The sequence below is a fragment of the Callorhinus ursinus genome, unplaced genomic scaffold (assembly GCF_003265705.2).
Source record: "Callorhinus ursinus isolate GAN/ISIS: 27379988/994484 unplaced genomic scaffold, GSC_fseal_2.0 scaffold34, whole genome shotgun sequence".
NCBI classification, from domain to species: Eukaryota; Metazoa; Chordata; class Mammalia; order Carnivora; family Otariidae; genus Callorhinus; species Callorhinus ursinus.
The window spans coordinates 11,475,292-11,499,297 of NW_027397096.1; the positions used below are offsets into that span (position 1 = coordinate 11,475,292).

The window sequence follows — 24,006 nt, forward strand, 5'->3', positions numbered from 1 at the left end:
TTCTTTGTATGTTTGTTTTACTTTTTATTATGTAGTTCTCTTGTATCAAGTTTAGTAAATATGATATTTTATGATCATTATTTTGCCTGATAGGGTGCAAGTTGAATTCATTCCATTTTTCTTTTACACACTGCTCATAAGTTAAGCCAAATTTTCCTTTTCCTTTTTGGACATGAGGCTATTTATGATGGGCTCAGGGGGGTAAGAAGTTCCCAGGAGAAAGGAGTCCATCAGCTCCACCAGTTTGTTTTGTTCTTCTTGAAAACCATGATCAACACAATTGAATTCCTGGGCGCCATATACATTGAAATTTTATTTTTTATATCAGACTATTTAATAAATTAATAAATGTGGGAAGGACTCCAAACACCCAGAGGTATTCTTTTTTAAACTTGCAAAGGTTTTGTAAGGGGATTTATTAAGCCCCTTTTGGAGGATAAAGGGAGATATTGAGAGGAAGAAAGAAAAAAAAGGTAGTTTTGGAATGCTTTTCTAAAAGGATTGGGTCACCAGTATAGAAGTGAGCATGGTTTACAAGGCTAGTGCTTTTATCTTTTGTTCCTTCCACCTATGTGTCATTGTTCAGTGTTTTAGTTTTCTGCCAACAAAAGGTTATTTTGCAATAGAAGTATTCTGGGTCATTTTGGAAAAAGCTCAATTCTGCCACCATTCCAAATTCCTTGTTAGTCTTTTTAAAACTTAGGATAAAGGGCAAAGTGAGTCAAAGTGAAATTTGTCTCCCCTTGGGTAGAAATACTTAATTAGTAGTAATCTTTTTTTTAGATTATTTCTCCTTTTAATTTTTCTGAAAGTCTTCTAGACACATATCTTTATATTCTGTTTTGTTAAAAGTCATTCCAAATGTAGATTGCTGGTAGAAATGACTTGCGATGAGTATGTTCATCAAATATGCTCCCTCCCCAGTACACAGCACTGCACCATGTAGGAGATAGCAAGTTATTCTCAGGGATGAAAACTCTTTTGGGGGGGGATGCTGAGAGAGAGAGCGAGGGAGAGAGAGAATCCTAAGCAGGCTCCGTGCCCAGCACAGAGCCGATGTGGGGCTCGATTTCACAGCCCTGAGATCATGACCTGAGCTGAAATCAAGAGTCGGACGCTTAACCGACCGAGCTATCCAGGCGCTCAAGGGATGAAAACTCTTTTAAATCACTTACTAAACACAAACTTGTACTAATGTGATTTATTAAGGCCCCATCAGAGGAAAGAGAAGAAATAGTGTATAAAAATGAAAATGATCATTCTTTACATAATTTTAAGCATACTTTTACCATAAGATACTTATTCTCTGCAGGAGATAATGAGTTTGCGTAAAATAATACTGTGTTGATGCTTTTTAGTTGTGTGTTCAGAAGCTGAGTTATGTGTCACATTATGGAAGTGTAAGAGGTTTTAGCTTTTGACATTGACTGATTAGACTAGAAGCTAATAAACACATACAGAGTATATTTTTGCATGGCCAAAGACTAAATTGGTTTCTTACCATATTTCTACTCTTTATTACTGTGTTATCAAGGTAACTATCTTGCCTAATAGCAACTGTTTTTCAAGTCTGTTTAGGAGGCACACTATATGTGCTATAGTATCTCTGAAGAAGTGTCATACCCACTTGTTTTCTCTCTTGTTGCTTACCACATGCCTTAAAAAAACAAAATAAAAATAGCATTCAGTAATTTGCAAAGAGCTTTAAATTTGTCCCTGTGAAGCTTATTTGTACATTGTAGTATTATTGTTCCCTGCTGGTGATTCTAGTAAAAACACATAGTTACATAATTGGAAACACCTTTCAAGAAATTCTAGAATGGCCTTTTCTCTCCTTCTCTCTCCAACCTCCCCAAACTCCTAAGGGTTAAAAATGACCAAAGGAACTAAAAGATGCTAGTTATAGGAACTTACTAGCTCAGTGATAGCAGTTCAGTGATAGAAATAAAGGCTTTGAAGGAGAATTTACACTCTAAGGTATTACAATGCAGAGCATCGTAACCGGGAAGGATAATCTGATGGCGAGGAATGGTGTGTATTTGTTCTGGGGTAGGTGGGGTCAGGGTGGGGGAGTCTTCTTCTCTGTTGGTAGGTTATTGTAGTTGGCGGCAGATGCAACCAGGAAGATGTGAAACTATTTGTAGAACCAGATTCATTTCCTCTCAGAAACTTTTTTCTAAAAATTACGTCTTTATTCCCTGTCAGTGGAAGTCTGACTGTGACTGGTGTTGATATGTTAGGCAAGGGTGTGGTTTTTATGAGTAATGATGTGAAGTGGTTAAGAAATGTTAATGATGGAAAGAAGAGGCCTTTTCATATATGGCAATGTGCATTACCATAGATTTGGCACAAAGGGAGAGCCAAAGAGACCAATCACAATGGCCTCTGACCCAAACTTTTTGCTTTCCCAAGCAGGAAGATGTCAGAGCAGAGGCTGGGGAAATAAAATATGTGGAAGACTATTTCAGGTGTCATAAGGACCTGGAAACTGAGATTACCAAAGCATAGTTTGATGTTTTGGAAAATTAGGTGATGGCGGTGTGCCACGTAGAAGACAGTTAACCCTGTTGAGTACCATGAATACGGGAAGGCGCTGCCTTGATTGCTTTACGCACTTTCCCAATACAGTGGTTCTTAAACCTGAGCATGTACCAGAATCTCCTGGAGGGCTTGTTAAAAAAAAAAAAAATTACTTAAACTAAAACAAAGCAGAGATTATTAGGCCCCGCCCCCAGAGTTTGGGGTGTGGCTTGATGAGTATTTGTCTATCTAAGAAGTTCTCAGGTGGTACTTCTAGCCAGGGAGCCCACTTAGAGAACAAATAACAAATAATAACAAACATAACAAAAACAAATAACAAATAATGCTTAAAATAACCCCATGAAGTAGGCATTACTATTTTTATTTTACATATTAGCAGTCTGAGCTCTGAGAAGTTAAATAAGTCACACAGCTAAGAAGTGGCAGCATGGAGGTTTCTTCCTGGCTCCCAAACCCAATCTTTCTCCACCTAATCATACTTTATTATCAGATAAAGAGATAAAGGACAGTGAACAAAAGAAGGTAGAAATAATGTCATTTGACATTGGAGACTGACTAGCAGAGTAGGAACATCAGAGCTCTGGTGTCCAGAGGGGCTGTGATCTTGACGAGGATGCAGTGAGGCTGTTTTCTGGTGTGTGAACTACCACCGTTTATCTGAGGTGGTCAGCAGAATTGCCAGTGAGCTCTGGGGAAGGCTTTGCCAAATCAAAAGAGAAGAGAAATAATAGAATTTCACAGAAGATGAAAGGTTGATATTAGAAGTTCATGGTATAAAAGCTAATTTGGAGAAAACAAACAGGAAAGCAAGTACTTTTTTATGGGAGTTACATCATTGACTTAAGGCATCCTCAAACGTGTGAAGAACAGAACAGAAATAGACACATCATTTTCACAAACCCAAGAAGAAAAAATAAACAAATGGATTGGTGAATATAATTGCATTAGAGCATTCGATCTTCTCCCCATACATTGTCTAACTATGTAGCATTGTGGCTGAACCATTCAGAGGGTTTCATTCTGTATCATCTTGTCATTTTCGTATGTGCCGTCTCCATTCAACTGCCCTGTCGATCCCACGTCTTATAAATCAAAATGAAATGATAAACAATTTTATTATTGTGAGATACTTAGCCTGGTTCTATTCTTCCACTTAAAAATCTCCAGAGAAATGTTATCCATCTGAAAGGAAGTGACTTGGATTTCACCAACATAAACTTCAAAAAGGGGTTAATTTTTGTTGTTTTTATATGTTACTATTGTGATAATACTCTGAAATTCTGCACTAATTTTACTTTACTGCAGAACACAGTCTCACACCACCAGTTATTACTTAAGGCAAAATGCATGTCCACATTGGAGGGTTTGAATACTTAGGGGTGGAATTTTAAAGAAAATAATGTCACAATTTTTAAAGAAAATAGGTCTGTGATTCCATCATGGTAATTTTTTTTTTTTTTTTACTATCATTTTATTTTTTAAGCAAAGTTAAACCACCTCCACAAATTTCACCCAGCAAATCAATGGGCGGAGAATTTTGTGTGGCTGCAATGTTCGGGACATCCAGATCGTGGTTTGCAAATAATGCAGGTCTGAAAAGAGAAAAAGGTATGGAGCTTACTGAAGCTTAAACTTGCCACTTGTAATTTTTGTTTCTTGAGGGAAATTCGTAGTGGTTCTTCTTGAATAATCTTGAACCCAGTATTCTCTGAACCCATTTTTTCCATTCAGTTAGCATGTCTCTTCTCAACTACTCAAGCCTTATTAAGGAGAAAGGCTATCCTCTCACTATAAATGTGAAATAAATTGCCCATCTGAATGTTTGTATTTTGCTTTGTTGGTGACAATCTACCAGTGTCCTCAACATTGTTAATGCCATACCATTCTACATTTTTACATTATTTTATACTTAAACATTTTTGACAAGCTAATTCCATGCCATTGCCTCTGAGGTGTGGGGAGGAAAACCCTTGTTATCCCTACTTTAGAGACAAGGAGCTTGAGATCAACGAGTTTGAATATCTTAGCTAAAAGCACCAGTTAGGAAGTGATGGTATCCGAGTTTGAATCCAGGTTTTCTAAAGCTCCATCTTGACTTTAAAAAACAGACAAAAAACCCACCAACAACAACTTTGCCATATTATAAGATAAAAACAGGCTCCTGCTCAGAAATGAGTCATATTTTTTTTAAAAAGATTTATTTATTTATTTGAGAGAGAGCACGTGCAAAAGCGAGGGGAGAGGGAAAGAGAGAATCTCAAGCAGACTCCACACTGAGCACGGAGCCTGACATGGGGATCGATCCCATGACCCTGAGGTCATGACCTAAGCCAAAATCAAGGGTCAGACGCTCAACCCACTGAGCCACCCAGGCACCCTTAAGAGTCATCTTTTATGGTAACCATTGCTCCTTTGAGTTTATAGAATTGTGTTTTTTTTTAAATCCCTGCTTTGATAGCCAAGATTAATACCAAAAATTTTTATATAATTACTGCTTTAGTATGTTACTCCTTATTTTTTGTGTGCAGAGGAGTGCCAGCATTCGTGGACCTGGTACTTAAATTTGAATGTTAAGATTGTGCCCTTATTATTTCAGCACTATTAAAGTAGGTCGCAAACTGAGTTAGTGAGGCACTTCTCTGCCCAGCTCCACAGGCTGTATTGTTCTTGGCAAAATGGCCCTGCTTTACGCTCAGTACTGGCAGTCAGACATCAGCCCTATCCGTTGTTATCGCCTTTCTGTGACCCTTTCCTTGGAAATAGGATCTCAGGCACAGCAGGTTCCTTGCCTAAGTGGGAGAGGATACAGTAAAGTATGCAAGCCTTCCATTTTCTTATCCCATCTCTATTTTTTTGTTACCTCCTTAGTTTTAATGATGCTATCAAAGTGACTTTTTGTTACTAGTTAAAACCCTCTCTGAAGCTCGATTTCAAATGCTTCCCTCTTCTGTTCTAATTACCCTTTTAACTTAACTACTCCTTTATGTCCCGCTGACTGGTCGTTAGCCATTTTCTCAAATCAGCTGTAATTGATTCCTCTGGCATGGAGATAAGGTGACCCACCCAGCATTCATGAGTGACTTTATATGCTCCTAGGTTTACTGTAAAACCCAAGATACAGGACTAAACCTGTTTTCGTAGTGAGGACATGTGTACTTCCTTATAAAGTCATTTGATTAGATCCATATTCAGCACCTGACCTTAAAGTATGATTGGTCTTCGTTTACGTAGAGGCCCGTGATTCATGGAGAGGAGAGGGGAAAGAGGATTTGGGGGAGGAAGACGTGCATGTTTTTCATTTATTTGTTTTAATCCAGATTTTAAAAACAAAGTTTGGGATGCCTGGGTAGCTCAGTCAGTTAAGTGTCTGACTCCTGATTTTTGGCTCCGGTCATGATCTCAGGGTCATGAGATCGAGCCCTGTGTCAGGATCCTTGCTCAGCTGGGAGTCAGCCAGAGATTCTTTCCTTCCCTCTCCCTCTGCCCCTCCCCCTCTCAAACAAATCAATCTTTAAAAAAAATAAAGTTTTCTGAGAGAAAGTAGAGAAGTTAAGCTGATGCAAGCACACAGGGAGCCTCTCGTGCGGTTGAATTGGCACCTCCCATGTAACTACATCTTAGTCCATACGGTGTGCCTTTCCAGTCAGTCCTTCCCTATCCCACCTGCTAGCATTCATTTTTTGTAATGGGGAACAAATTATATGGCAGAAAAATACAAAAGGCTGTGAAATATTGTTTCACTGTATTAGAATTTTGAGGATATTTTCATCATTTTTGAAATAAATTGCTTAAGATTTAAACATAGTTTGATAGTACAGAGATTCTCATATTCATTAGCATCCACTTCTAAGAAGCAACCTTTAGGCAGGGGGCAGGCACCATGTGAAACATTTCCTGCCGTATTTTCTCTCTCATTTTATGCCATTATCACACAACCAGGATCTGTTTTTCTGTTTGTAGATCAGTCCAAACAAGTTGTAGTTGAGTCTCTCTACATTATTAGCTGCTATGGGACCTTAGTGGAGCACATGATGGAGCCGCGGCCGCTCAGCACTGCCCTCAAGATTAGTGATGACACCCCACTGGAAGTGATGACCTCACCTCGAGCCAGCTGGACTCTGGTTAGGTAGGACCTCCTTCCATTGTTTTTAGCAGCTTTATTGAAGTGTAAAATATTGAAAATGTACAATTTGATCAAGTTTGACATCTGTATACAGTTGTGAAACCATCACTGTGATTAACATTACAAGTATATCCATCACCCCCAAATGTTTTCTTGTGCCTCTTTGTAGTCTCTCCCTCCTGCCCTTCTTTATCCCTGCCTCACCCACTGAGCCCTAGGCAACCACTGCTCTCTGTCATTAGAGATTAGTTTATAGTTTCTAGAATTTTATATAAATGGAATCATAGTATGTGTGCTCTTTTTTTTTTTTGTCTTCTTTCCACCCAGCAAAATTATTTTGATTCATCCCTGTTATTGCGTGTATCAGTAATTCCTTTTTTGAGATACAATTTACATGTAATACAGTTCACCCATCTAAAGTGAATTTTTGGTAGGTTGTGTACCCATCACCACACTCAATTTTCATCACCCTCAAAAGAAACTCTATACGCATTAGCAGTCTCTCTCCATTTTCACCAAACCCTTCACCCTAGGCGACCATAATTTACTTTCTGTCTCTTTGGATCAGATCTGCCTACTGTGGACATTCTGTATGAATGGAATCATACAAAATATGACCTTTTGCATCTGATTTTCTTCAGTTAACATAATGTTTTCAAGGTCCATCCATGTTGTAACATGTATCAGAAGTTCATTCCTTTTTGCGGCCAAATAATAGTCCACTGCATGGATATACCATGTTTTGCGTCCATTTGTTTATTCATTTTGTTTATCCATCAGTAGATGACATTTCCACTTTTTAGCTGTCATGAATTATGCTGCTAAGAGCATTCATGTACAAATTTTTGTGTGATCATGTTTTCAGTTGTCTTTGCCTTATGCCTCCTTTTGAATTACCTTGTCCTTGCATCTTTGTATTTCATTTTCCAGAACTTGGGGTTTTTTCCTATCCCACATATAGAGCTTTAGTGCTTCCTCTATTTCCAGTCTCATGTTCACTGAAAATAGAGAGTACATTGGAATAGCCATTAAGGGGACTGGAAATGAATATAAACTGATTGGAAGGTTTCCCCAAGATATAATGGCTAAACACTGTAGAAATATTTATTAAGAATCAGAGTCCTTCTCAAAAGTACATGATCATTAGAGTCTTTATAAACAAGTATCAAGAGAGAGAAATAAAATCTAGAATAAAACCTGTTCAACACAGAAGAGGCAGAGAAAAATTTATCCTGACAGGTATGGAAGGAAACAGACAAAAATGGATATGAAAATGATCCCTCTCCTTTTGACATTTTAAAATATTCTTATATTGATTTTTGGAGGCTCCAGCATTCTTTACTACTACTTTACTGGCCTAGATTGATCTGATCAATATCTTATTTATCAAGCTATTTAGGAACAGGCAGATCTAATTAAAATTACTGCACCATCACTGTTGAAATAAATGGCTTATTTTGGAACTCACATTCTAATTAGGTCTATAATAAGTCAGCCATTAATTTACTTTCTGTCTCTTTGGATCTTTTTTTTTAAAGCACTTTTACCTGCTTTATTTTATTTTAAAATATACACATATTCTGAGAGTAGTGAGCTCCAACAGTTGTCCGAAATTAGGTAAAATTAGAGCTACTTAGTTGTGACATTGAATTCTGTACTTCTTCTCTGTCCAGTGCTTTGAATGTCTTGTCTATCCTATTGGAAGGTCTTCTGCTATTAAACTAATATCAGCTCTATGTAATTGTATGACTCACTGCCACCTTTTTTTATTCTTCTTAATCAGATGGCCTTGTAGTTCAGGTTTCAGCACTCCTAACAAGTTCACTTTAATGATTATGAAGATAGTGTGAGTTTATATCAGTGTCTGTAAGTGGTGACAGTGATGGTGATTTACATCGCATCTCTTAAGCTTAAATATTAATATTCTTCTGCCGTTTCCTTAGAACTCCTCAATGGAATGAATTGCAACCACCATTTAATGCAAACCACCCTCTGCTCCTCGCTGCAGATGCAGTCCAGTATTACCAGTTCCTGCTTGCTGGCCGTAAGTAGTTCTCATTGTTTTTTTTACCTTCTGTACAGTTTTGAGATTTCATCTTAAAATGCTCACTTTTAATGCAGCCATGCATATTAGCACGGGTCCACAGGCCATAGGCCATAAAAATCAGATTGAGGCAAGTAAGATATTTAATACAAATGTAAACCACAAGCCTTCGTACACATTAAGTATGCCTCTGGCTTTTCATATTCCTTGGCCATGAGATATACTCCTGCAGTTATACAAGTTCATGGGGGTATACCTGGTGGTCTCAAAAGTTTTTTTTAAAAAAATGAGGATACTAGGATATATTAAACTTCATAAAACTTGTTATCTGTTTCTGACATAAAAAAAAATAAGCACGTTTCACTGTGAAAAGTATCAGTAGGTTTTTCTTTCTGTAGATTTTATTGGGAACAATGAAGTAATGATTGCAACTCCGTTGGGTATTTGTTTACTTTCATATCTAAGCCCTAACATTTATAGAAATTGATCCACATTCTTTTTTCACTTGAGGAGAACATGTACATTGAGCTAGAAACAGCTTATTTTGTAGGGGAGGCATGGAAAGACAATTTAATATTTATTGGCCAGTTTATGGTCATAGAATTAAAAATTCTTTACAATTATAATTTAATTTTGTAGGATTGACTGGATCCTTAATTTAACTTGATGGCTGTGAGTGCTGTATGTTTTTAAGAAACTTCCTAAAAATCAACACTGACATGCTTTTAATGGAGTTCTGTTGTATAGAACTTACTATCTTGCCTGGCTGTTTTATGCAGCATGAAGTGAAATAGTTCTAAAACTATTTTATTTTATTTTTGTAATGTGTTATGTACTATACTGGAAACAGGGAAAATTTACCGACTTTGCTCGAAATTTCTGAAACTCCATAATTATAACTTAGAGTTGGCAGTCTTGCTCTCTTATAAAATTGAATTCACTGATTATTCCCAGCATGGATTTACTGAGTGACTTCTATGTGTCAGGCACTTGTGATTTAAACACGAATAGCATGTCATTTCTGTGCTCAGTGAATTCACTAATTCAGGAGACAGGCGTTTAAAAAAAAAAAAGTAAAATTAGATGAGATGGGTATATCAGTGAACTATGAGTGCAGAACTTCAGTTGCCAGAGCCCCCACAGAGGGGTAATATATAAGTGGTTTTGGGTTCAAGAAGCAGAGTCTGTAGATGTTGTTAGGTTCTAGATTATTGAAGCATATATTTAGTTCTTATCATTTGAATTAGAAAAAAATGACACTTCTATAATATCAAATTTAAATCATAAGAACATTTTCCCCCTACCTCTCAACAGGGGTGAAAATAACTAGTTGTTGAATGAAGTAGAGTTGACTCAGAATTAATCTTGGTTTGCTTTGTTTCGTTATTTTGGTGTTTTGTTATTTATTGTGTCCAGTAGGCAGACAGATAGGTAGGACAAAGATAGGGGCAAAAATCAAATGCAGCTCTTTCCCTTAATTTTTGTGTTCCGGCAAATTAAGCTGATTGACGTTACTTGATTTTAGCAGCTCTAAACACCTTTGTCCAGTTCTCAGAATTACAGAGATCCCAGGTGCACAGTTTAAGAACCACCACTGTAGGCAGTAGCAAGCTGCCAAATGTTTTCAAGCATTGGAGTGACACCGTCAGAAGTGCATTTTAGAAAGATCGCTCTGGCAGTGTTGTAATGGGAGATTCAGAGGAGGGGAGGGGTGCGGAGGTTTGGTGATCCTGGAGCAAGATGAGAGGGCTTTAATTAAGTCTGTATTACGGAGAAGACAGGACAAACTTGTGAGATGTTGCAGAGTTGGAATAGAAAAAATTAGAGATAATTTGAAAGAAAGGAGTCACTGATGATCCTATGGTTTCTAATTAAAATATATCATATGAGTGCATTCCATGTTAGACCATTCCAGATGGACTAGCACTGGGACAAGGATAGAAAGGCCTGAGTTCCAGTTCCAAACCGCCTCTCAATAATTTGATAAATATAAAATATTAATAACAATACTTGCTCTTATAAAGGTGGTGTTATGGTGAATGAAGGGATGCTAAAGTCCTGTAAAAATTGTTAAACATCCAAACTAATAATACACTATATGGTAACTAACTTGAATTTAAATTAAAAAAAAAAAGGAAAAAGAAAAAAAAAAAACCCGTATAACAGCGTAAGCATCATTCTGTATCTTTTCTCAAAAGTACTGGTTTTCATATAATAGACTTCAGGGAGTTAATAATGGAATGCCTATTCTGACTATGTGATTCTGGTCATGTTGTAATATCTGCTATATAAGTGATGGATGTAATTAATTTGTTTTCTCTTACTTTGTGAAATGTCACTGATATAATTTAATAGGTTTAAAAAAAAAAACCTAAGCGATAGGTAATTCTGTAATAATTATTATATTACTTCTTTGCATTGATGGCAGAGACACAGAATTAGCCTGGTTTTTAAGTCCCCCGTTTCCTTAGATAAAGAAAGACGATTTGATTGGAAGTCCTGGACATGCTGTACATTACAGGACTGAAGCGATTAAATATGCAAAAGATGGACATCTGCGTCAGGGGAGTAAAAACCTGAAATACAATTGGTAAAAGCAATGCCGGAGCCAGTTTAGAGAGAATGTCTTTACCTGCCCATCTGTTCAGTCCTTTATGCAAGTTAGAGCCTCGTTAAGAAAAAAAAAAGACATTCTTATTACCCTCCTGCTTTCTCTCCAGTTCCTCTTACTGAAACCATTTGAAAAGCTGCTGTGACCTCTTAAAACACAAGTATACCATACCTGATGCCGGGAAGTTTTTTGTTTTACTTAACCATATTGAAAATCCCCTCTTATTTTTCAACTTGAAGAGTTGATAAATATATTACTGGAAGTATTTTCAGATACAACCATTTGGAGTAAAACTCTAATGCAAACTTCTCAGATGTTGCCAGCATTTTCACTGGTGTTGTGTTTTGGATCTGTGGACCAAATGAAGCAGACTTGTACAAACTCCGGAAATTATAATAATAGTAGACAAAGCATGATGTAAATGGAGATGGGAAAGAGACTTTGTCTCAGGGAGAAGAGAGTAGGAGAGCAGGATGTTTAGCAAGGAATCCCCACTCCCCTTCCAGCCCTGTAATCATAATAAATACACTGCTAGTTGATAAACAAAGTTCTGCATATGTGGCAAAAGGGTAACTGGTTGGGGGAGGGGAAGAGAAACCTGCCTGAAATGCTAAAGACTTCTCACCTAATTTTAAAGTGAAGTAAAAACTCCAAAATGTTGTGTTCTTTTTTTTTTTCATTTTAATTTTTAATTTCTCAGAGAGAGTGTGGGGTGGGGCGGGGAAGGGGCAGTGGGAGAGGGAGAGAGAAAATCTTTTTTTTTTTGAGAGAGAAAATCTTAAGCAGGCTCCACACCTAGCAGGGAGACCCAGCAGGGCTATGATCTCATGACCCTGAGATGGCCACCTGAGCCGAAATCAAGAGTAGGACACTTAACCAACCGAGCCACCCAGGCGCCCCAAATTTTGTGTTCTTAACTGTCATCACATTTCCCACCTATATTAATTGAATGGGAATGATACAAAATTAAGGCATTTTGGTCTATCAGAAATTGACTCATACTGGAATGTTCCTTACACGATGGAGGCCGAGGTGTCTTCTTTGTTATTAGGTTGAACCATAGAAATTGCCATTTTGAGTAAGTAAAACAGGAGTCAAATATCAGCAAATTCATATGGTTTAATTGAGTAGATTGATTAATTTAAATGTGCAAAGTGAATGTACAAATGGTAATCTAATCTTGCTGTATAGCACAGTAAAGGTAAAAGTCAAGAATCTAATACCAAAAAAATGTTTTGCTTTGGTCATAAGAAATCTCAGGAATAGTTTATAAAAAGACTGTAGCAGAGGAGATTTGTAATTTTTGTGTTAACACCGTTTTTTCTCCTATGAAAAAAATTCCATACTGTAATTACCTTTTCTAAAATAGGCACTTTATTTCAGTGTATTACTTTGCCGAAAACAAAGATAAACATTAGGAGAGACTAACAAATATCATCTAGCTTTGAATATGATCCCAAAATAGACAGTAACTTTTTCTTTTGTCTGCTTCAGAGCTTCCCAAATTGTAAATTAAAGATAGGGCTTACTGAGTTGACTTGGGAAATTTTTATTTAGGGGAGAAATAATGTTTCCTCCTTTTCTTCCAGGTAATTTGGCAGCAGCAGTATTTTTAAGTTGCTGACATTAACTAGCTTTGTTGGGGGGGAGGTCAGACTTTGAACTTCTGAGGTAATCCCTGCGTATGTAAGAAGTTCCTCCCTAAACTCATTGAGTTTTCTTTGTTAAATGGTAACAAGAGATCATTCAACAGAAACATAGCTTTGATATACAATAGAAAGGTGATCAGGATCCATAGAACCTCTCTGTTTCACTGGGGATATAACTGTTTTCCTCTACCTTTAAAAGCATTATAGGAAAGGTGGGGAGAACCTTTGACACCATATGGAAAGGAATGAAAAACACAGAAGATAGTTAAAACATAATATATTTCACACATGTACGTTTCAGTGGATTTAAAATTTTTTGTGTGTGTGAAAATAATATTCTTTATTGGGTATTTCTTGAGGCTCCATTTGAGATTGCCCATTCTGCCTGAAACAACAACAAAAACCAGAATATGTAAAACAACTGTTTTCAAGTCACTGGACACCAGGGAATGAGGGGCAGTCATTCCTGGGAGATGGGAAACAAATGAGGCAAGCCTTACAATTGCCTTGAAAGAGATTGGGGACTGTGCTGCAGTGGGGTGGGGGTGCAAGTGGAATACAGAGCAGACGGAGCAGAGAGTCTAGTAAGACTAAGGAAGAGCACCGATCAGAAACTCTTATGAACTATTATTGTAAATAAAGTTTTACTCCAACAGCCACACCATTTCATTTCTATGTTGTCTATGGCCACTTTAAAATTATAACCAGAGATTTGAGTCATCATGACCCACAAAGCCCTATTTACTATCTGTTAACTCCTAACCTAGAATTTGCTGGATACGCCATCAGAGAGAAGGGATCTGTACAGAATGTGAACTCTGAAGATCTGCAGAGGGTCCTCCTGTAGTATTCAACACGGTACTGGTGGTTGTAGGAAAATGCCTGAAGCCAAGGAAGCAACCATCAGAGAGTCCTAGAAGGCATAGAGCCTAGAGCCCCCACAGGGTCTGGAACAGTGACTCTACAACAGCTATTGTAACTGTATTTTGTATATTTGAAAAGTTAAGCGGAGATATGGGAGATTTTAAAGATTCAGATCAAAGTTCTGGATAAGAAAGCCTAAGTATGAAAGCTGCACTGGGTAAGATTGAGGAAAAATTAGAAATTTCAGAAGAAAATATTAGTGAACTCAAAGATAGATGAAGAGAAATTATCCTAAGTGAAACACAGAAAAAAACAGTATTTTAAATAGCTTCACTGAGCTGTGGGATAACCTATACTTGAAATTAGAGTCCCTGAAGGAGGGGTGGTGTGACAAGAGAAATGGCCAAAAAGTGTCCAAATCTGATACAAGCTATAAACTCACAGATCCACGAAGGTCAATAAATCTCAAGCACAAGAAACTTGAAGAAAACCATACCAAAGTACATTGTAATCAAATTGCTCAAAATCATTTAAAAAGAGGAAAATCTTAAAATTAAAAGCAGCCAGAGGGAAAAAAGACATTATATACCAAGGCAAAAATGGTAAGAATGACAGATTTAAGTACTGAAATGAAGCACCTGTTAACCTAGAATCCTATGCCCTTTCCCCCATCCTTCAAAATGAGAGAACATTTTTTTCAGATATACAAAATATTTAAAAAAATGATCAGCAATAGACATGTTCTGTATGGCATGTTGAAGGAAGTCCTTCAAACAGAAGAAAAATGATACTAGTTGGAAAGAAATGAAGAACACTGAAAATGGTTAAAATATACAATAATAAAAAATCAAAGATTGTCAATATGTGGGTTTTGGTAATGATTTATGTCTTTTTAAAATTTACTGTTGGGGTGTCTGGGTGGTGCAGTCCGTTGAGCGTCTGACTTTTGGTTTCGGTTCACGTCATGCTCTCAGGGTCATGGGATTGAGCCCCACATCGGTCTCCATGCTGGCTGTGGAGCCTGCTTAAGATTCTCTCCCTCTCCTTCTGCCCCTCCCCAGCATGCTCTCTCTAAATACATACATACATACATAAAATTTACTGCTAACACAAAAATAGTATCCATGTATTGAAGTCTTTAAAATACACATATAGATGTATATACACATGCATATATGTATATATTTTGTGTGTGTGTGTGTGTGTTTGTGTGTGGTATAATGCATGACAATAGTAGCATTAAGGCCAGGAGTATGGGAAATGGAACTATTGTAAGGTTTTTAGAATGTATGTGAGTGGTATAACATCACTTGAAGGTAAACTGTGATGTGTATAATGAAATATATGTGATGTATGTAATGAAACCAAAACAATCTACACCAAGAAAGGAAATAAAAGGGAAGCAAATAAGCAAGATGATGTAACCCTGAGCATATCAGTACTCATATTAGTTATAAATGGTCTAAACATCCTAATAAAAAATCAAAGATTGTCAAATTGGATAAAAAATAAGCCCCAACTATATTGCTGCTTAGGAGAAACATACTTTAAACCCTGAGTTACTACATTAATATCAGACTACATGGACTACTCTACCCAACAACAGTAGGATACACATTCTTTTCAAGTGCACAGCAAGCAGTGACAAGGATAGGCCATCTTCTGGGCCATCAAACAAGTCTCAATAAATTGAAAAGCTTTCAAGTCATACGAAGTATATATTCTCTGACCACAGTGGAATTAAATAAGAAATGAATAACAGATCTCTGGAAAATCCACAAATATTTGGAAACTAAACAACATACTTCTAAATAATACATGGTTCACAGAGGAAATCAAAAGGGAAATTAGAAATTATTTTGAACTGAATGAAAATGACAACAGAACAGATCCATATCTTAGAATACTAAGAATACTTTTTCAGAGGAAAAAAAAAGTGGTTTGAAGTATAAATACAGGGCAACAAATTGGATGAATCTTGAGGACATTATGCCAAGTGAAAAGGCCAATCTCAAAAGTTTGCTTACTACAGATCTTAAAAGCACCAAGAGAAGAAAGGATTCCATTTATATAACATTCTCCAAATGACAAAATTATAGAGATGAATAACAGATTAGTGTTGACCAGGACTTAGAGACAGAATGGAAGGGAAGGTGTTGGATGTGACTATAAAGGGTTAGGTAGATCCTTGTGGTGATGACATAGTTCTGTATCTTGATTGTAGTAGAGGTTCCACAAATAAACTTGTGGCAAAATTGGATAGAACTCTATACAAACACACAAACAACACACACCCTCACACAAAATGAGTGTATGTAAAACTGTATATATAAAACTGGTGAATAAAGTCTGTGGATTGTACCAATGGTGATTTCCTGGTTTTGAAACTAGGTGAAGGCTGTACAAGACTGAGCTGTACTGTTTTGCAACTTCTCATGAATCTGTAATCATTTCAAAATAAAAACTTTAAAGAAAAATAGAAAAGTATGTGGAATGGCACTACCTCAGTATTTAAGAGCAATTTTATAGAACTAAATAATGCCTAATGTTATGAAAGATAAAGTTCTGAAAGCAATGACCTCAGCTTCCACATTCAGACACTAGAAAAGGTAGAGCAGATTAAAGCAAAAGAAAGGACATGATAGAGATCAGAGTAGAAATCAGCAAAACAGAAAACATATAACAATAGAAAAAATAGAAATAATATAGAAAAACAGAAAAAAATCATTTAAACCATAGTGTCATGGGGTGGTTTTCTTCTGTTGTGGTTTGTGGGAAGCTTGGATTTGTGTATTTATAGTTTCCTGAAATCTGAACATTTTTATGCAGTTATATGTTCAAATATTTTTTCCTGTCACTCCCCTTCTCTCCTTTTGTGACTCCAGTTATATGTATGCTGACCACCTGATATTTTCCCAGCTTACTAAATTTTGTTCAATTTTTAAAATTCTTTTCTCTCTGACTTTGTATAATTTGTATTTCTACATATTTAGATACATCAAGTCTTCTACTCTGCGTAATACGCTGTTAATTTCATTCAACATGTTTTTTCATTTCAGATATCACATTTTTCATCTCTAGAAGTCCCATTTGGATCTTTTTTATGTCTTTCATTTCTTTCCTTATCATGTACGTGTTTGAACATATGGAACATTTATTTTATAATAGCTGTTTTAGAATCCCTATGTTCTAAGTACTTTTACCACTGTGTGTTTCTTAGAGGTTTTTCTATTGATTGATTTTTCTCCTATGTCTGGGTTGTGTTTTCCTGCTTCTTTATATCCCTAATGATTTTTGATAGGATGCTGGGCATTTTCAGTTTCATGTTGTTAAGTGGTGGATTGTTCTTTATTCCTAGGATGCATTCATATTACTTGGAATAAATTTGATTCTTTCCATGCTTATTCTTAAGCCTTATTATGGAGGGTTCAAAATATCCTTTTGCTTAGGCCTAATTTAGTTATTTTAGGAGATAATGTAAATCCAGTCTCTCTTATGTGGCCGGTACTGGAAATGTAGGATCATAATTATTTTTTAAACCTCAGATGCTTAAATCCTATGTCTTATCTTAAGCTTGCATTACACCAGTTCTGCAGTTTTATTTTTGGCTCTTTTTACTTTTGTCTGTAACATAAATACAAATAAACATACATGTGAGTGTCTATAACACATTGTGATACATGCTATGTTAATAGCTTGAATTAATTGGTATAGAAATTCAAAGAAGGAAGAAGTTAATTATTAGTGAGGGTGGAGAGCAGTGCCTGAGGAGGTTGCACCTTTGGGGATTTGGGACTGCGTGAGGTGACTGAAGAAAAGCGATGAGGAAAGGGTGACTGGCTTGGGCAATAGGTTATGCCATTCATTGCAACATTAAGGGAACTATGTTGCCTAGAGTAAGACAGAGAATTGGTAATTGCAGTGTGGGTTCTATTTTGGTGCATGTTCTATATCCTGGTAGTAATGTTCAGTAGACTTTTAGAAATGACCCCCAAACTTCCATGTGTGTTTACAGATTTCAGCTCCCTTCTGAGATTTTTTTTTGGTATGTAATTAGTAATTCAAGCACACTTTCTATGAAATAATCTTATCCCAGAGAGAGTATAGAAAGAAGTGATGAGGCTCCATTATGATACCCTAGACAGCATGACATGGAAGGAGGCAGTATTAATCACTCTAAAAGCTCCAGCCAGAACCTTACTTTGAAGTATTAGTATTGCTTTAACAAAAATCTTGGTTTTTATTATCCTGAAGAGAACTAAGTCAGTTCTGAGTTTCTTTTGAATAGCTGGGCTCTCTATTGGTATATCTGCTTTTAAAAAAATGTTATTGCTTTACTAATCTCTTGGACTTCACTAGCACTTTAATTAGTCTTTATACATAATGAAGTAGATAGTAACTAAAGCTGGTATTGAGATTTATCTTACATATCAAAGTATGAAAATCACAAGGCAACAGTGCACTTAAGATTGGATTCTAGACATCTTGATTCCTAATTAAATTTTGTACTGCTGTCCTACCAGCTATAATCATGAGAAGAGAAATGGCAAATATTTTCCTTGTAATATAAAGTCACACTTTGGAGTTTAGAATGAAGTATTTGAAGATATTTTACTATTCTGTTGTTTTATTGGTTTTACAATGAACGTATTGGTACAAAAAGGAAAAAAAAAATCATTGGTCTTATCTACCATGGTCATTGTCAGTGCCCCGGAAAAGCAATTAAATATGCAGCACTTTTCTGAGCTGCTCTCCTTCGAATGTCACATTAGATTTAACTTAACATCCTGGATTGCATCGCTGTTGTGGTATGTACCAAGTATGATGGAGGTACTCAACAATATTTCCTTGCATTGTCCATAATAAATATTTGCCCAAGAGTGGGTAGGGTGGAAGGGGAAAAAAGAAATGTTTTTCTCTTGTAGAGGAAACTTGTAATGTAGGACTTATTTAAAGAGTATTTATAGTCCATTGTTGGCCATTGGGTGTGTCATACTGCTCTGTCCAGGTCTGAATATCTGAGGTAGTTAAGAAACCACTTCAGACTGAGTTATATTTGATGATTTCTCTTATTTTATCAACTGACATGTCCATCCATAGTGAGATAATTTTAGTGTAATGAATGGTGTTTTTCTTTAGGAGACTAAAAGTTTAAGGCCTTGTAACCCTGAATTTAGCTGTATATGTGTTGTATAACTTGGAGAACATTATGAAATTAAATACCTTTTCTTCAGTGAAAAGCTGTTGAATAGTTAAATGAAAGTACCATCGGCAATCTGCAAACTTTATAAATGATGGATTGAAAAGTTTGGATTAGACTACTCTTTTCCCTTCTTCCTTTTTGTGTCTGAGAGAGACATACTTCTTACTGATACCCAAGTCTGTACGTGGATTTTCACATCTATGGAATAGTTCATTGGGTTTTTCTGTCATTGCTGATTAATTGTCGAGATGTTTCAACATCAGAAGTCCTTTCTGTTACACTCTAATGACCTGTTTGCTCCATTGTGAAGTAAATCTTGGCATTTCTGTCATTTGCTTTAGCATGTACCATTTGGGGGAAAAAACAGTTTACATGTCAGTCCACCTTCCTGTCTTAATTGTCCTTAAAATTGAAAAGAACCAAAAGGAAAGTTTTTATAAAGGGCTGTTTTATATTTTTAAATGTCTTCCTTTATTTTACAAAATTGTAAATGATATTAGTATGTTCATGTTCTTTAGGTTGTTTTATGAGTTGCTTTTTTTCAGGTACAGGTGGGAGTACACATTCTTTTCCACTGATACTGGTACTGTTTCTTAGCATCGGATTGGCAGATTTGACTAGGATAGGACGTGGATTCTGATAGATTAAAGAAAAATAATCTATAGGTCATAAAGCCACTAATCTATGCATACCTCTGCTTCTGGAGTCATTTATTCTATCCCATCTGAGTTTAAGGTTCATATATTCAGATACTGATATCCCTGAATGTGCATTTTGTGACTTGGGTAGCGAGGGAATGGGGATATCTGTTTGCCCTTTTCAAAAATAGGGAGCTAGAACAGAATGATCTGTGTCTGCTTACCTGTGATAATGTAATGGGTTGATATTGGCAGGAGCTTGCGGTTTGATGTGCCATTGCTTCCATCAGTAAGGTTCATTGCTAACAAATGACTAAATGGGACTTTAGGGGGAATACTACAGCCGTCTGTTATGCTAGTGGGAACAGGAGTTCTGGCGCCATTTCAGGGTTGCTATTTGTATCTGTCTATCAGAGTTAGAATACAGTTGTTTCTCTCAGTTTCAGCCTTCTCTATAGAATTTCTGTCAATTGTTTGACTCCATTAAGTGTGGAGAGGAAATAAAAGCCTGAATGACCAACCCACCAGGGGCTACAGATAGACCCTTTCTTTGTCCATACTCAGAGCACTGCATTAGGTCTCATTATCCATTTATAATAAGTGACCTTTGCCCCCTGGGTCATTGAAAAATATTCAGTGTGCTTTTCTGACACATAGGGCACCTTTCTCAGCAGACACATGAAACAATGGGACGTCTGGTAGTCTGGAGGCCTTGTACACATTGCAGGTTTTAAAATACACAGCCTTGTACCAAATCACTTTGGCAATTTTTTTTTTCTTTGCTCCTGCATGGTTCATAAATGGGCTGAGGAGAGTCTGATGCCTGGAAGATGAGTATAGTGTTCCTTTTCTTTCTTATTAATTACAAAAATTTTTTTGCCATGTTTTTCAGTTTTGTTTTCTGGAAAGGGTTTGCCTTCATCTCTGCTTTCGTATTTTCTGTTGGAGAAATGTAGAGATTTAGATGTAGTGCGTGGATAGGGCCATCATCTTTGGAAAGTGTTTGCCAGATATGCCCAGGTGCTGTGGGGGTTATCTGTGACATGTTAAAAACCTGTCTTCTAGTCCTCTGCTCTGCCCAAACTGGTAGTGGTGAAATCTCTCTTTGAAAAGTTTGGGTGGGGCACCTGGATGGCTCAGTTAGTTACTCTTGATTTCAGCTCAGGTCATGATCTCAGGGTTGTGAGATTAAGCTCCACGTTGGGCTCTGCGCTGGGTGTGGAGCCTGCTTAAGATTCTCTCTCTCCTCCATCTTCCCCTCACCACCCCATGCTCGCTGGCTCGCTCTCTCTCTAAAAAGGAAGAAAGGGAGGGAGGGAGGGAGGAAAGAAGGAAGGAAGGGAGGGAGAAAGGAAGGAAGGAAGGAAAAAGAAAAGTTTGGAAAAGATTTGACCTTTCTTGGTCATTATAGTCCAGATTTCTTCTGTGATATGAACTTGGACCCCCTACCAGAAAGCCTGGCACATCTGTTTGTTCTATCTCTAGCTCCTGGAGTATAGATAGACCTGGAAAAAGATGGAGATAGTATAGTGATGAGTGGATGAAATATATTTACAGAGCAAGAAAACTGTCCTATCCAGAGCTTCACACTGCGTAAAGTGAAGGTCAGCCTTCCAAGAAGCTTGACTACCAGTAACCAACTGTGTGGCCTTAGTACAGTGTCTGTGTTAAGTACTGGTAGGAGTATTTGCCTGAAGAATGTGGGGATAGGAAAAAATAAAGGATCGAGAGTACTTCCTTTGCAATCCATACAAAGAATTTTTAGAATCATGGAAATGTTCATAGAAATATTTTTTAAGTTTAAAATTCATACATTTCACCGGTAAAGCCTTGTTCCTCTCTTAGAAGTGTACTTACCTTGCATTTAGTGTCACATATATTGGTTTGCTGACTTTATTAAAAACATATGAGAGGGGCGCCTGGGTGGCTCAGTTGGTTAAGCGACTGCCTTCGGCTCAGGTCATGATCCTGGAGTCCCGGGATCGAGTCCCGCATCGGGCTCCCTGCTCAGCAGGGGGTCTGCTTCTCCCTCTGACCTTCCTCTCTCTCATGCTCTCTACCATTCTCTCTCTCTCTCTCAATAAATAAATAAAAAAATCTTTAAAAAAAAATAAAAAATAAAAACATATGAGATACACAGAGATTCAGAGAAACCCAGCTCATTACAAGGAATCAGCAGCCACACTCTCCAGGGGAACCCAGCTGTTTTTATTCCAGCAAAATAGTTTTCCTGTTAAGTGATGTGCTATAGCATGCTCTCAGATATTGGGACATAGAGGTGTTATCTCCAAAGAATGACCTTTGAGTCCCAGTACAGAGTTTTCTCTCCAAACCAGTTATGGAAAACCACATATGGTTGACCCTTGAACAGCATGGGTTTGAACTGCATGGGTCTACTTATATGTGAATTTTTTATAGTATAGTACTGTAAACGTATTTTTTCTTCCTTCTGATTTTCTTACTAATATTTTTTTCTAGCTTATTTTATTGTAAGAATACAATATATAATACATATAACATACAAAATACATGTTGACTATTTATTGGTAAGCTTTCCGGTCACAGTAGGCAATTAGTAGTAAGTTTGGGGGGGGAATCAAAAGTTATACATGGATTTTTGACTGGGGGTGCTTTGGCACCCCTAACTCTCGTTTTGCTCAAGGGTCAACTGTAGTTGTCAGAACTCTCTCCATGACAAGAATTAATATATTAACTGGATTATAGCACCATTTGACAAATTGCTTACTAAATACATCAAAATTGATTGGACATTCTGTATTTGAATTGACAAATGGCTGCATTAAGAGAAGGAGGGAAATCCATTAATTATAGCTGCTCTCAACCATAGGAAATATAATCACATAAATATGGATTTTGTTAAAACAAAAAACTCTACTTTGTGGTAGTGTTACTTATGTGTGTATATACACTTCTTTGCCATTAATAGAAGGACTGCACTTACCACTGTCCTTTAACTGGTACAAAAATAATAATAATTTCTGCTGTGTTACAGGTTTCAGGCTGTACTGACTGCAAAATAGTTTTTAGTTATTATTCCGGAAAAGTGGAAAAAACCAGGCAAACTCTGTAGTTGAGCCTTTCTGCTCAGTTCTTCATTTTATCTCTATTTGTCCATCTTATGTGTGCATTCTCATTTTATTTAAGTCAAAGCCTTACTTTTGCTTTGATGCTGTATAGGCTTTTTATCATCACTGAATTTCTCCTTTTTAGGAAAAAAATTTTCTCATGATCTGTCTTACTAAAGGTAACCACCCAGTGACCGAGGCATAAAGGAGGTGGGTGAATGCCATAGATTGTCTCTCTACAGTTAGAATCTGTTCTCCTTATTGTTGTCATATGACAGGAGGCTTTTTGCCATGTGATTTTGCGGAACTTGGTAGAGAGACGAGAAACACTGAATTGCCTTCATTGCTTTTATACCATCAGTTTCTTGCCTTTTCTACTATGCTTTCTTTGTATTTTATGACCACATGAAGAACATCAGAATCACTCTTATATGATGTCAAGTCTGGGTCAGAGCTGAGATTTATAAGGAGTATTTTGAAGCTAGTGGTGTTTTTTTTTTCCCCTCTTGGGCACTTTGCTGCCTTCCAAGGCTATAGTCCAGGTGCCAGTGGTCCCTCCATGGTTATGTCAATATACTTTTAAATATAAAACCAATTCAGTATTTTCTAAATGAAGTCTTCTGATTCCTCAGGGATATTACAGAGAATGTAGAACTGTCGCCCAAAGTACTGTCTTTGTTTCTGTCACTATATGTAAAGTTTCCTTGAATGTCTATAACTTCCTTGTGGTGTGAACTTCTGGTCTCAAGGTAACTTTTCTCCACTGTTTGATAGCTTTGTATGGTATCTCAGATCATGATACATAGGTGTTTATTAAGATGATAATAATGATTATATTAAATTAAGGAGACATAGAACACGAATCATGGAGACTTTGAATCAATGATATAGTTGGTATTGGGGATAAGCATCTTTCACATGTTTATATGAAAATTTTAATTTAAAATAATGAGCTCACTAGGTAAGGTCATGATAAATTGAGGCAGTTTATACTTCACATTAAGATCATGGTCTTTGGAGTTTGCAGTTCTAGATTCCATTTCTACTAACTGCTAGCTGAGTGAATTTGGGCAAATAACTTAACCTCCCTGGGCTTTTTAGTTTACCTGTCCTTGAAATGGGAAATTGGCAATACCTGCTTTACAGGATCGTTGTTAGATTAAATAAGATTATTTATCCAAAAATATTCACACATTATCTTGGATAGAATAAAAACGCACTAAAGAAAGCTGTTGGTTGTAGTTGGT

The 24,006-nt window shown here is 36.8% G+C and overlaps 1 protein-coding gene across 1 annotated transcript in view; it reads left to right on the forward strand.

Moving 5' to 3' along the window:
* BCAS3 (BCAS3 microtubule associated cell migration factor) overlaps nucleotides 1-24,006 on the forward strand; it is a 574,861-nt gene that overhangs the window by 270,009 nt on the left and 280,846 nt on the right. The window contains exons 19-21 of the mRNA XM_073879584.1: nucleotides 4,025-4,149; nucleotides 6,502-6,667; nucleotides 8,608-8,708. Coding sequence (XP_073735685.1) covers nucleotides 4,025-4,149; nucleotides 6,502-6,667; nucleotides 8,608-8,708 — 392 coding nt within the window. The remainder of the gene's footprint in view (nucleotides 1-4,024; nucleotides 4,150-6,501; nucleotides 6,668-8,607; nucleotides 8,709-24,006) is intronic.